The sequence below is a fragment of the Aphelocoma coerulescens genome, chromosome 8, assembly GCF_041296385.1.
Source record: "Aphelocoma coerulescens isolate FSJ_1873_10779 chromosome 8, UR_Acoe_1.0, whole genome shotgun sequence".
NCBI classification, from domain to species: Eukaryota; Metazoa; Chordata; class Aves; order Passeriformes; family Corvidae; genus Aphelocoma; species Aphelocoma coerulescens.
The window spans coordinates 18,218,462-18,233,899 of NC_091022.1; the positions used below are offsets into that span (position 1 = coordinate 18,218,462).

General features: G+C 37.1%; 1 protein-coding gene across 2 annotated transcripts in view; it reads right to left on the bottom strand.

Moving 5' to 3' along the window:
- HS2ST1 (heparan sulfate 2-O-sulfotransferase 1) overlaps positions 1 to 15,438 on the bottom strand; it is an 82,455-nt gene that overhangs the window by 19,379 nt on the left and 47,638 nt on the right. For both annotated transcript variants that reach the window (XM_069022907.1, XM_069022908.1), the window contains exon 2: positions 3,365 to 3,603. In XM_069022907.1, the coding sequence (XP_068879008.1) occupies positions 3,365 to 3,603 (239 nt within the window). The remainder of the gene's footprint in view (positions 1 to 3,364; positions 3,604 to 15,438) is intronic.

Genomic DNA, 15,438 nt, shown 5'->3' on the forward strand with positions numbered 1-15,438 from the left:
TGAGCTGGATGGTGTGTGTGTGAGCGTGACTGCTTGTGTCCCAGTGTGTGTGTGTGTGAGCAAGAGTGTGTGTATGTGTTAGTGTGCAGGAGTGTGTCTGAGTGTGCAAGTATGTGCATGAGTGCGCATGAGTTTGTCTGACTTAGCTCTGAATCAGAGGGTCGGGAATGCTGGAAACAGGCAAGCAGCACACCTTTGGCTGCAGGCCATGAACAACCACAAGCAAGCTCAAGGCAAGGACAGCTGAGAAGCAACTTTGTGAGATGGTGAATTGAGTTCACCAGTTCAGCCACAGCACAGCCAGGATACCTGCCTTGCACTAATACTTCTTTCTCAGAAGGAAAATGCAATTGGCACACATGCAGCACTCATACTCAGTAGACCATCTACCTCTAAGAGAAAAATTCTTAACTGTTCACGAGCACAGGACAGTACTTCCACTTCTAACAGAGTTGCTGCAGCCTTTCTCTTGTTCCACTTCTGACTGCCACTGAAACCTGCACTAGCAGAGGAAATAAGTACCACTAAAGCCACTACGACTGTGCTGTCCTCTGAGAGACCAACTGTTTTAGAATGCACTTGGAAGCAAGATAATGTATTTTCAGGTTGCTCTTTTGAGAAAAATTCAGAGAGAAACCGAAGGAGAAAAAATAACAAGAAACAGAAAACAGCAAGCTGAGGGAGTGAAACACTGGATAATTGTAGCATTCGTAACAGTATAGAGAATGTTCTCACACCCACTTTTAAAATAATATATCAAGAATACATGCTGTAATGCAGAACAGTCATTTAATTTTAAATGTTTTAGATGACAATTTCACCATGTAACAAAACCAATAAAGTTTGTGTGGCTGGTATGCCATCCTGATAGCCATAACACAGACATTCTTTTACAGACAAAGTGTCACTGCTGAAACATGCAAGCAGCAAATAAAATTCAACCAAACAACTACTCTGATTTAATTATGAAAAGCAAGTGTTTCTACTACAGACCACACAGGTCAGAAATGCAATATAGGCAACATAGCACTCAGCTTGCTGCAAAGAAAAGGCCCAACCTGGGGAAAGAGGGGCAACTCCCAGGATCCTGCTGCCAGAGACACTGCAAAAGAAAGGAGGGCTGCTGGGACAAGTTACACCTGAAACTAAAATGAGTGTTAGGAACTCTTATCGGATTATCTCAGATACAGACTATATTTGGAGTGGATTTTAAATATCATTTTTTTCATATTGCATTCAAGAAGTAAAGGTTTCACATATGGGCAGAGAACTTAAAATCTGTTACAGAATTACAGTAGTTTGGAAAAAATACAGCAGAAATACTGCACAAAAGAAGGCTCACTAATTTACAAATTTCTGCCAGGCCCAAGGCAATCTTCACCTTGCTTAGGGAGATTTGCTTCAACAAACAGTATCACTGATAAAACAATTTTGCCTCTATGATGTGTTTATGTATTTTACTACTGGCGCATATACACCTAATGCACCCAAATGAGCTACACTGGTGAAGGTGGCATATGAATGTCATGCTAATCCAAGCCCACACAGCCTAAATGTCATCAGCTACCACTCAGCACTCCTGCCATCTCCAGACTTACACACTATGACTTACAATGGCAAGTTGTTATCTCTGTGTATTAAAGCTGAATAATTATTTCTGCGACTTTGAACAGCTGTGCAATATATGAAGTTATTCACTGTCAGCATCTCCCAGTTAATGGCCATCAGAGAAGAATAGTATCAACTGTCTAATTTAAGTACATAATTTATCACCATGGACAAGAGCATAGTATCAAATGAAGGTAGGACTGAGAGTATTGTGTACATGCTCAGCACTGACAGATTTTCATTTTTCAATAGATTATTATCAGAGAAAATGAAGAGTTTCTCTTATAAAAAACTAAGCCAGTGAAGAACGTATTTTACTTGAATTAAGTTCAAACAGAAGTAGAAATTTAAGGTAGCCTGTGTAATTTATACCTATTCAATGACTAGCTCTCCTATCCTTCAGGACAGACCTCCATTGCAAGAGGCACCTTGACAGAAACAGAATTTGGTGGGAAGCACAGCATGAAGTATGATTGACTTGAGCATGATTTTTAATTAACAGATATAGGCTTATTAAATCATCTGAAAAATCATTCTGCTCTTAGTGCACAGGTCTTTAGCATTTGTTCTATGCAGTGGACAGGACTATAGTGATGGCTACCAGATTTACTCTTAATAATCTCAGTAATCATGTATGACAGTATCACCTTCATATTTAGGAAACAATTTTACAGGAGGAAATACTCAACAGTAACACAACCCCACTATCACAAAACAGATTCCGGTATCACCCAAGTCCATTATTTCCTCTGCATGGAGATCCCTAGCTCAACCTTTCTCCCACATGCAGAACTGGAAGTGGAGGGCCTTTAGCATCTACAGCATCTTTAGCTTCCCCTCGGCCCAGTCCAGCTGTGCAGAGCTGGCTTCTGCCTGCAGACATGCACTTAAAGGAGCTGGAAGGCTCAGTGCTGACATGCTGCAATGCAGAACAGCTCCTGCCTCTGCTGCATATCAACTTAAGTGATCAGCATACAACCGGCAGTACAGAGTTCGGAAACATTTGTTTTACGAGCAGGGATGATGATAGTGATGTTTCAGATCTCTAACCTGGGTTCCCTGCAAGTGCACTCACGTCAGCCAAGGAAATATTAAAGAAGATAAACCAACAAACCTACTTCCTCAGCCCAGCCTAACAAAAACAGGGCACTGATCCTTCATCATCTTTTTTAAATACTCATCATCTGATGCAGTGGTAGCCATAATCATTTCCAGTGTGGTACTACAGTGGTTTTAGTGAGAGCTTTAAATGGATGCAAAGTGACCCATCCTTCACAGTGCAAGCTATTTACAACTACTTTTCTGTATGTTTTTTATCACCTGTGAGACCTGACCAGACCCAGTACCAAAGACACAACTCTAGCCCTGACAGCATGGCACAGTGCCTGCGCTACTCAGAGAGCAAATTGCCTAAGACTGCATTCACTGCAGATGGAGATGACAGGCAAGTAGTATTACACAGCCAAAACAGTTATAACAACAAAGGTCATTTCTACCCCAGTCATGTCCCTTTTTAGCTTTGCTTTTGTCCAAGAAACAGACACTTATCACCTCCAGTAGCCCAGCAAAAACCTAAACCTATTAAGCAATAACATTAATTCTCTACAAAGAAAATATGAACCCATTAGATTGAATTTATATTGGAAAATGTGACGTAAAAGCCAATTACATCAGATCACCCAAATTTACAATAGCGATTTTTTTTTCCTGTGCTCTTTCCTTGTTTCATAAAGACATCCCAAATTCAGCAGCTTACCTGATCTTGCAGAGACATAACAGGATTGTTTTTGGTTGTATTGATATGTAGAACATGGTATTTGTTCTTTGCACAGAGATCATAGGCAATATTTGTGAAGGATGTGCTGGCAGTCTTGGGTACTCTGTTGTAAATTATCACCACATCATCTTCTTCATCCAGTGTGACATCTTGTCGGGGACCATCTACCGTATGACGTTGCTCTATTTCTCTGACTTCATGTCTTGCAATAGCCCTTTCTGTTAAGGATGAAAAATATAAAATGTCACTGTAAACAGCACCAATTGTGAAGTTCAAACCTTAGAACACAACCTGGTGAAAAGCAGTAACACCTCAGCAATAAAGGAAACCCTTGCTGTCCTATGTATTTCTGACCGATCTGAACAAAACTTAATCTATAAAAATGAACGAAAGACAGTCCAACACGGAACACAAAGCCTAGAAAGAAAACAGTATGCTTAGGGAACATAGACCATACTCTTATGACTCACAGTGATGCCACTGTCTTTAGAGTCATCATCTCTACAGAAAAATGTCTATAATGCACTATCAAAAGAGTGACATCCCTGAAATATCCTAAATAATTTCTGTAATACACCTAGTTAAAAGTTATAATGGAGTTAAAAATGGAGGTAAAAGTTATAAATAAAACAATTTCAAGAATAGGAGTCTTCTGGAAACAGAAATACTAACATCAGAGACCACAGTCAACTGACTGTGCAGAAGCACTGTCATTCAGACGAAACCACTGTTTTTTTATTTCAATTGATGCAAGCCCCAAGAGTAAAGCATTAAAATAAACGGGGCTGCAAAAAATTAAATTAGTTTTATTAATTTGAAGTTTGACAAGAGTAGAATCAAGAGGTGCTTACAAAACAGGTAACATTAAGGTGAGCGATCTCTGAGTACTGAAATACATCAAATACATCAAAAAGAAAGAAACATGGAAAGCAAGCTATGAACAACACATTTTGGCAGAGTGAGTAGTTTGCAAATAAACCATTTTTCCTTTTATACAAAGGGCAATACTCGGAGTAACTGAACATTGCTTCAAGTGCTAAAAGCTTATTTGGAAAATAAAACTCACAGTATTACGGCTTTTTCTTTTTTTATGCTGCTGAATATCAAATACCCTGTGCTGATTGAGACACAGTTTTTTTCTGTTCCAGATGAGTATGTACTTTAATACAATTTGTAATACAGATGTCAAAGCACTTTTTCTCATTCATTTATGGTGATACTTCTCTTAATAATGTATTCAAAGAAATCTGCATTTGTCAACAGTGTAAGCTGAAGTTGATATCACAAGAGTAACCTGTAATTCTCTGCATTATGTTCTTTTACAGGGTATAGCTCTTTATGGATGACATGCTTTTAACAGCAGCAGCAGCTCTTGGCCTTTACTTTCCTTGCTTCTTTAACCCAGCTCCTTCTATTCTCTTTCACCAAATCTCTTTAATTATAACATAAAATCACTTTTAAAGCAGAATCATTAAGCTGTGAATAGCCTACCCTGTAATTCCACATAAATTCTTAAACCACAAACTTCCATCTGTCTGAAATGCTTCAAAGCTTAAACTCACTCACTCTCTCATATGCTCGTATCTCACACCCCATAACTAAGTTACATCAGTATGAAAATGTTTGTAGAAAATGCTTATTGAGTATATCTCAATTTTCCACATGACATCTGTTGCTCCCCACTACATCAGTCACAGTTTTTGCTCCTTCCTTTCTCATTTGCTACCTCTCCCATCACTGCTGGCAAACGTCCTATTTTGGGAAGAGATGAGGCAACAGACTCAGGTTTCATCTCTCTGAAGATGGCTACAACAAAATGGGCTGGCAACTCTCCCCTCCCTGCCAGAAACAGATTAGAGGAAGCATTTGGTATGGAACATAGTTAACCATGTGGCTGCCCAAGGCTACATGGATACTGAATACCACCTAGAGACGCTGAAATGAAACAAATTTAATTGGTATTTTCTACACCAGAGTAGTAGATCTAAGTCAGACTTGAATCCTAGCTGCACAAAACCCCAGGGCTGATGAGTGTGGCTGGAGCAAAGGGAAGCTTCCTCTTTCACATGGAATAGGGAAACATTTGAGAAACAGACATGATTTGCAAGAGGATTAATGAGAAATATTCCTCTAATGAGGTATTTTAAACCTTTAAAGAATTAGTGTGACAAGTGCACTTTAAAGACCATGCATAAGATATAAAAGCTGCATGATTGCATGCAATTAGCAGAAATGCTATTGCATCCAACCACCTTCACCTTCCCATGGCAAGGGGGAAAGCAAGAACTCATGTAAGGAGCAGAACCTTCACAAGCCTGAAGTATACAGACAGTCCTATTATGAAAAAAAATAAAGAGGCCTTAAATTTCAAACTAAAACAAAAACTGATCTTTAAGATAAAGCACTGAAATCACCTTTTTGAAATAATTGCAATAGTTTAAAAAAAAAGGCTGAAATGAAATGAAGGCTATAAATTGCTAAGATGCATGGGAAGTTGAAGTGAGAAGCAGAGGGAGCACCTGGAAGTGTCTAACCTGGTCAGCCATCCTAATGGTCTATTTTATTCTAATCTATGAGTAACACAGTAACAAAAATTGCAAGTTTTGTAAAAGTGCACATTTTTTCCCAGTCACAAATAGTTTGCAGCTTTTCCTTTGAAGTCAGGAAGCTCTTCTGATACTTACTGAGAAGTCAGTTTAACTCTTAAAATGATGTATATCGATTTTATTTATTGATAAATAAATAAATATTGATAAGGTTAGTTGGTTAATTTATAATTTGGAGAGGGGCAGAGGTCCAGTAATGGTAACATGTAACTAAGAATAGTCTTTGAGATATCTATGTAATCAGAAGTTGGATAATTTGAGGAGTTAATGGGCATTTGATTAACTACTTCATTTGCTCTTCTATAAAATTTAAATAAGCTTGGAAGTAGAAGCCCTGTAATGGCTGAAAAATGAACAATGCTTACATGTTTTTAGAAGTATGGTAGAAAATGCGATGTTTGCTTTAATGACATTTTACATGTGGAAGATAGGGAGGAAGAAGACGTTAAGTATTTACTAAATATACTGTGCTTACCAAAGTCTCCTTAGATGACAGCCCTGCAAATTTTGATTACAAGAACCTGTCTACATAAGGTTGGACTGGTTTCACTGAAAACAATTAAAAAGAAAAAGATCAGGATAGGTAATTTCTTTCCTCTTGGAGATCCAGTGGACAAAATTTTCTACAGTCTCATTGCTTTTACAGCATTCTATTTAAACTTCACATTGTAGGAAAAACACCTATGCAAAATTATTAAGAGCCAAATGCTTAAACAGGGTTAACACCATACATGCTAAATTTCACATTACATAACTACACCCATTTAAAAAGATATGCAGCATTTAACCAAGTGATACCTCTGAATATGACAGGTTTTCATAAAATTGTAATACAGGATAATTTTAAGGCATAAGATATTCTCACACTTACTATTGCTTGTTTAATTTCACTGTAATACACAATATAATTGCTATATCCTTGGGATAAATGCTATACTGTCATCTGCAGTTGTCCTGCAAGCAAACTTTCATCAACTGCAAGGACAGTTTGCACATAGGCAATACCAATATGATCAGTGTAATAACAGTTGCTGCACTGATTATTTACTAGCAGATGAGTTACTTGCAGAAAGCCCTTAGCTGTCTGCTTTGTAAACAGCAGAACAAGTCTGTTTTCTCACTTATTTGTCTATACGTTCTTCTAAATCCTCCTTCATCCTATTTCTGTAAGTCAGCATCTTGGCATGACTTACATTTCTTGAGCCATCCTCTTGTAGCAATAAACCACAAAATATCATGGCTAGCAACAAATTGGTTTGCCAGTCAGATGCTACCAGAAAATAACATATAATGGGCAAGTTGTCTTCTCCTTCAGCAGAAGCACTAATAGCAACATTTCATCCCTACACCATCACTTCAAGGTCGCTGCCCTTTCAAGTCAAAGCAGTTTCTCAACAAGCTCAAAAGTTACTAACAAGAAAACAGTTACAGAGAAATGGACAGACCAAGGATCTCAACTAATAAAATCACCTGTGAAAATCCAATGGACCCACACATACTTCTGAAAACATCTGAAAACCCAGGTGAACAATATTTACATAATTACAGAAACAAATCACCCTAATGAACAATATTTAAATAATTATAGAAACAAATGACTGTGATCATAAGCAGTTATTAGTCTACATTCCTCGCACATTCAAACAGATGAATGTCTTAGGTAAAACAAGCTTATTAGCATTTACTTCAAATCCAAGTGTTAACTGCATACAAAATCTTCCCAAAGAACAGTGTCATGGATTTTAACAACTTAAAGATTAACAAAACCAAACATTTCAAATTCCTCACATTTTTTACAGAAGCGTAAGAACCTCCTGGGATTTCTGAACAAAGAAATCTATCAAAATCAGAAATTCTTCTTTACCCTACAACTTAGCACTTACCATTCTTGATGAAAGACACATTTTGAGCCTTGCTGGCTGTCAAAATTAAGTTCACTGAGTAACTGGAAGAATAATTCAGAGCATACTGCTCTACTTTCTCAAACTATGTTCTTTGTCCTCTATTTTCCTTCTGTATGTATCCATGGATATTATTTAGGCTCTCTCTTCAATGTGTCTTATGTGCCTGCCATGCTTTGTTGTGAAAGCTCCCACTCAGATGAGGAAAGACTCAGTCTTTAAGTAAGTTTTAGCTCAGCAGCCTTCAAGTGTTGCCCAACTGAAGAAAAAGACTCAAACTTGAGTCACGCTGAATTGATGTGAAGGAACTGGACAGCTAGCGTTGATAGCCCCATCCCTGAGCAAACAGTTGCTGGATATCTACACTACTGGACGCCATATTAAACCAATAAGCAGGTTTCTTCCAGCTGGGAACAACACTGAAGCCAGCTGACTTGGTGCCTCAGCTTTCTTTCCACTGTGCTCCCAGGCCAATTAGGTAAGCAGCTGGTAGCCTGAGGCACGGAGCAGCTCTCAAGCAGTTTCCCTGCCCAAAAGCTGCATTAAACACGACTGGCCTAAATACCAAACGTGAGCAGGACTGGAAACCAATTCACTATGGACTCCATTCTCCTCTGATGAAGAATGAAAACTGAACAGCAGCTTAAAACCGAATCATAATTCTGTAAGCAAAGTTAATGTTCTGAATCATTTTCAACACCCGCCATATACACACAGCCTTCATCTGTCACTGAAATGAGGCCTCCTCTGGGAGCTGTTTAGCAGCACATGACTTACAAACCAGAATGTAGCTGTAGGTAGGTATCAATACTTCAGGGATGGAGAGAAGAAGAGTCAATGGTGCTATGACAATTCATGGCCATGGAGGATTTGTGTCACTATACCCAATTAAATCCAATGGAAAAATATAGACTGAATTAAAAAAAAGTGCCTAAAAGCTAAATTTGTGCAAGGTATCAGTATTAACATACCAACTTTTTCAAAGATCTTTATAAAAAACAACTCTGCTCTAGTTTAAAGTCTTACTAAGAGCTGAACCACCACAGGTTCTCTAGAAACTTCAAGAATTAAAGACCAACACATATTTGTGTGCAAAGATAACAAAAGAAGATTTCTGAGCAACAAAACTGCAATTTCAGTTGATTTTTTTCAGTCACACATCAAGAACACTGGTACCCAGGCAGCAGACCACTGCCCTTAGATAGAGGGTACATGGTCCTATTGCATTCTCAGCCCTGCACACACACTACCACCAATCGCTTCACAACTTCAGAAATTTTGGTTATCAATGATACCATTCAGGGAATGACACTTCTGGAAAGCACTGCTAATGCCTTATGCAGTAGCCATACCTTATTCTGGTTAAAAGAATAACTTAGACTTTTTGCTTTCTTTTTTTTCTTAGATATTTATTTGTGTAATTCAGAACAACTTTCCTAATTAAAAACATCTTAACCCTTAAGGTATTTTAGTTATTTGCATTTTAGACAAAAAATACTGTTGGTCTCATTTGCAAGGTATTTCATAGGCTTTAATCAGCCTATGAAATACCTGCTAAAACCTTTAATTTAACATTTATCTTTAGAAAGTCTTCAAATTCAGGACAGCCTTAGAACATATGTGCTGTGAACCCAGTTCTGACCTACAGCAAGTGAAGATCACATGCAAAGCACAAACCAGGAAGGAAAGAGAGCAAAAAGCTTAAAATAGTATCAGAAAAGTAATTTTAAGTTTCTTCAGTCAGATCAAAACCCCATGTTTTCTTCCCCTTCTAAGAATTCAGTTGCCTTAGCGGCAAAAAATTCTATTGACTAATTTTAGAAATTTTATTCCAGCTTGTTTATTTTCCAGTAATGCATGAGAAGAAAGAGGTATAAAAGATATTTTGTAATAAACCCCAGTAGTTTGGTGACCAAGTAGAAGTCACTAATATCGCCAAAACATTTTCTTTCGTAGTGGTTAATACACTTCCAGAACAGAAGGAAAAGACTGTTCTGCACTTCAGAACTGACCAGATAGAATTGTTTTCAAACTCCAAACTCCAACAAATGCTCATTGGAGCTAGTCAAAAGAAAAAATAACCCCCCTCAAAAATCCCAACACAGATCTCCAAGGAGGCACTGAGATTGTTAACTGAAATCTAAAGCAGCAGCTGCCTGAAAATTAGAAGTAGCAATTCTGAAAAGCCTGCTACAGTTCCATTAGCATTTGATATCTGTCACTTTATTCCAAGATAGCATTTGTGCCAGGGCTTTATTTTAAACATGTAAGTAGATATTGATTAGTGAGTAATACTGTTAAGGCTTTGATTTTAAACTAAAAGAAAAAAGGTTTACCCAACAGTGAAATCACTGTCCCACATGTACATCCAACCTGATTTGAACATCAGAGCCTGCATTTCTCATTTTTCTGCAAATTTTCCAAGGAAGAGAGATTAGGGTCTGACCAAGTATTTGCTTTCTTTATCTTTTTTCTTAAAACTAAAGTTAGCATACAGCCTTATATATTTTTCTTCCAGCATTCCACTGCACAAAAAAGACTACATTGTGGCCCTTTTGGGATTTAAGACCAGGCATACCATGCATGTACTATTAAGTCAACCTGTCTCTTAGTCACATAAAATACGGGACAGGTAAGGGCCTACATCTCAGGTTGTCCCAGGAAGGGCAAAACTAGACAAAATCCCATGGGAAGTTACACATCAGATGAATTGCATATATAGATCAAAGTTTAGGTACCCCAACAAGCATGGCTATTCCCAGAAACAGTATGGCTTATAGCAGATATTTTTGTAAAACAGCATCCAATAAAACAGAAAAAAATAGAAGGCTTAATTCCACCAAATACAAAATTTTCAAAAATTTGTAAATGCTTTAAAACAAAAGGTGCAAACTTAAAACATATCTTCAGCTCTAACTACAGCATCACTGCTATGACTCCTGACTACTGAACATAATACTAACTATGAAGTCAGGTAAAAAGCTACAGAAGCAACATCTTTAGGCACCATGATGTTGTAGTATATTTAAAAATAAGCATATGTCAAGCAGCTCCATGAACTTTCCAACTTCAGACTTATCTGTTTTGCTTGACCCAAACGCTGACTTCAAGTTGATGAATTAGCATGAGAACAAACACAACAGTCACCATTCATCTTTGTTTTCTCCTAGTCACTTGCAATTTCTTGTTTCGTTAGGACAAGTAAACAGCTGTAAAGAGAAGGACGTAATCACACAAGGAAGAGGTTTGTGGCTTTTCAGAACCCCAAAATTGTCAGAAAACTGTTATGAAGCACTGTGACTATGACAAAAGCAAAGAAAAATAGATGCCAACCAGGGATTGGTTCTCTAAATAATAAACCTCAGCTGAGTATGTAACAGCAGGGTTTGCTCTTATTTATAGTGCCTTAATATCTTAATGCAGGTCTCCAGTGTTAGCAAGAAAAGTTAATGGAACTGTTTTCTACACACATACAGTTGTCACAAGCATTCCACCATACAAATGTGCATGTCACTCCTTCAAGAAAAATCCAATTCAAATAGTGAAAAAAACCAAGATCAATATAGAGTGTCTGACTCTATTTAGTAAGGCAGCTTGGAGATTGGTGCTTATTTGTACATATTTATTTATATTACTATATAAGCTTCCTGCAGCCATATAATAATTTACTTTTTTTAAAGGGCATTGACTAGCAAAAAAAAATCACTAAACTATCTGTTAAAATCATTGAAAGGCCTATATGTAAGGACAATGCTGTATTCTAGTAATAGTTGCCATCAGGTTTAATAAAACTAATTGCTAAGATACACTGTTATTCACAACATATCGCACTTCTACCCCTGCTTGTCTTCACACTTCTTGGCTAAACTAACCTAATCTGGAAAACAAGCTATTGCCATCTGGTCTAAGAGCCAAAAAAAGGAAGACAGCAAACAGCACTGCCTTCTGATCAGAACGGCAGCTGACGTGGTTAAGGTAGAAGAGCTAAATATTTTAGTAGGAATCTTAGGAAGTTAGAGTACCAAAATAACCTTATGAGAATTCTGTGTAGCACCAACAGATAAAGCGTGATGTTTGCTTAATTGACACTGGCTATGTATAGATTAGGTATTTACAGCGATAAACACGATTTCTATCCTTAATGTTTTTATAAGAGTTTGTCTAAAACAGAAGTTTTGGAAGAAGTTTTAAAAAAACAGAAATGAGCCTGTGTGCGCCCCACAGTTGTTAAGTCATTACAGTATTAATTTTAAATATATTTTTAAAATACTGATTAGGTAAGCTCTTGATTATATTTTTTGTTTTCTTTATGGAAACCATTTATCTTGGTCTTCGCTTCATTTAAGAACTTGGATTTAATTCTATACCCTGGTTGCTTTATACATAAACCAGAAGTAAGTTTTATATTTCCCTCAAAAATGTGAATTGGTAATCAAGATATTTGCTACTTCATGTAGCTAAAATATCAACATAGATAAAAAATACTGCTTTATCTTTTTTTCCAATCTAAGGTTTGCAGCCTAAAGATCTCATCTGAAATGGAGATCAAAAGATAAGTATAAATAAAGACAAGCTCTAACAACATATAGACCACTTAAAAATTACATTTCAGGAACATCAAAGCCATTTTAAGTAAATGAAAGTACAAAAAATCCCTATTTTTAATTAAATGCTAAAATTACAAGAAACACTAAATTAAGCCTTAGTAATTATCTCTGGAAAACTCTTCTTGCTGTATCCTTCCCCTCTTCACACCTAAGTCCAAGCTATCCTCAGGAAGAACTAGGAATAAAAATACAGGCATTATCAACCTGGTTCCTTTTGGAATAAAATAATCGCCTGCTTTAAGGGGAGACCTTTCCCTTTGACTTTCGGAGGATTCAAAGGAGCAGTGGTCCAGTGGACTCAAGGGGTCCATAGAAGGAACATTACAAAGAAGTCCTCACAACACGAACCCTCCCTGGCTCTACCCTGGAAGTTCAGCTGGACTTTCATGAGAGAAGTCCAGATGAAATCCTCAATATGAGTTTGAAACCATGCATTATAGAACATTTGTGACACAACTAGCAGCTAATGCAAACCTTCCACAACCGTCTTCTCCATGCTAAGAAACAGGGGCAATCGTACTTCAAATACTTGCGTATCAACATCACTACTACACATCTCTTTGCAGTAGACGTGGATTAGCAAAATCAAAATTAAACAAGCATGAGCTTGACCTAATTTCATGTCAGTGTGATATGGAGATCCTTGTGCCTGGTAAAAACAGAAACAATCCAGGGCTAGTGATGTGTACAGTAGGGTGGTTTTGTACAAAAAACTTCCCTCTGGTAGAAGAGCTAGCTGGCTTACTGAAAGCCTCTTGGTGTTAATCCTGATTTAAATTGGATTAAGCTTTTTAATTAAAAAGAATTCTTTTCCTACATGCATGAGAAATATTCTGGTCTTCTCCCAAATCTCTTTTTGAACAAGAAGGACAGTCACTTGATGAAAATTTGTCCAGAACAGAAGGGCAAATCATTCCCTCAACTGCATCTCAAGTAGCTATTACAAAAAGTTAAAAACAATTCCAGCCCCTTGCTCAGTACTTTGGTCCCACAGCAGTAAGGGATACAACAAAGCAGTATTCATCAATCTCTACAAATGCTTCCTGACTACAATACAGCATAATTATTCATTATCAGAAGACATACCATCACTGAACTTACTAAAAGTCAGAACTGCAGAATGTTATGCAGGGTAAGGCAATGCCACTGAAATAAAAGTCAAAAAGAATTCCTACATATTCCCCGCAGTAAGTCCAGCAAAAAAGAGGAAACAAGATTCTCTTTTGGTATTTCAAATTCATTAAAATACTCATTTTATGACAAGAAAGTTAACTTAGCTTTACATACTGTTTTGTTAGTAGTCAGAATTGCACAGTATGCAAAGAGTTGACTGGTCTTGAAAAAAAACCAAACCACCCCAAACCAAACACTAGGAACATAGACATATTTGGTCAGATTATCTTTTGCAGACATTAAGAATTTCAATTGTCAGATTTTATTTTATACAAGCAGAGTAATCTCCTTCCAACAATAGTCAACAGGCTAAAATCTAGCATTAACCCATTTCTAATAAGGCTGAAACCCGCAGAGCTCTGTAAGGCAATAATCCTTTTGCTGCCATTGAGAGCAGAAGTGTTTTGAACTGTCAATACCAAGGCACTGATGATATTTTAACTTGATTTTAAAGAAATACTACACAGTCAGCACGGTTATGAATAGCAATGCTAAAACTATTCTGAAGAAAAGGTTTGTGGAAACTTCACAGCCCAATTTCCCAAAGAAGCTGTAACACTGAGAAGTCTGTGCCCCCACCAGAGGTGCACGTGTTGGTCTGAATTCAGCTTTCCCCAGAGAAGCTGTACAGCCATAATACTTCCTTTCTATGCCAGTATTAAAACTACCGAATTCTGCTCTCTGTTCTTCACATCTCCATTCCCGAACCTAAATTCTCCCGAGTTGCTTTTGGTTTAAGTCTCCAGTGACCATCCATGGTTTCCGTATATACAATTTAAATTTCCCTTGCTGTTGTATTAAGTTTCCATCCTTAAATTCCATTAGTCTCAATTACTATTTTTGTGTATATGAACAGTAAGGTTCAAAAGTTCATTTTTATGTTAGCAAGCTGCAACCATGTATGGATATATAGACATTAATGTCTGTTGGTAATTCAAACAGAGCATGTACAAAAACCCACACAATTCTTTCCTTATGCTATATGAAATGAAGTTACTACTTCAGATATTTAAAGATATTTAAAGATATTTAAATCAGAAAAATATTTTAATCCAAGCATTACTAGGGGGAGGGGCTACAATAACACTACAATAAACTTCTGTGGGAGAATATACTGATTGATACAGGTTTTTATAAGAAATGTATTATTTATCTGGGATACTTCAAAGCAAAAAATACCACTGGTGAATTCTGATGACACAGCACCTTCCAGATAGATGTTAAATATGTTAAATACTGTAGTTGCTCTTCAGACTGAGTGAGCAGAGGGAAACATGAAAAGGACTTCTTTGTCATGATACAGACTCTCTGGCAACATTGTTACATAAGGAATAAAATAACAAAGTTAAAAAATAAATTACTGGAAATAAAATAAATTGAACTTTGACTCGTGATACTCAGTAAATTTAGTTGCAGTGGTTAAAGAGGGAACTACCCACGTGACAACAGTGCTCAGAAGACATGATATTATGGTGGGACCAATTAATACACAAGTTTGGGCAGAAAAGACAAAGGAGAAGTCAAGAGGCAATAGTCCTTTATAGTATCATGTGGTTCAAAGGAAGCCCCATGATGAGTAAATATTGAAAATGCACATACTCTCATCCTTCAACTGCTCAGTTACTGTTCTATATCCACCCCTTCATTTTTATCTTCTTTTCCAATTCACAGTTTATCCTTAAAAAGGCGGAAACACTGTGGCTGTACGTAAGTTGTAAACACCAACCTCCCTTGCTCATATTAAAATAATTTCTGAAGTCTTATTA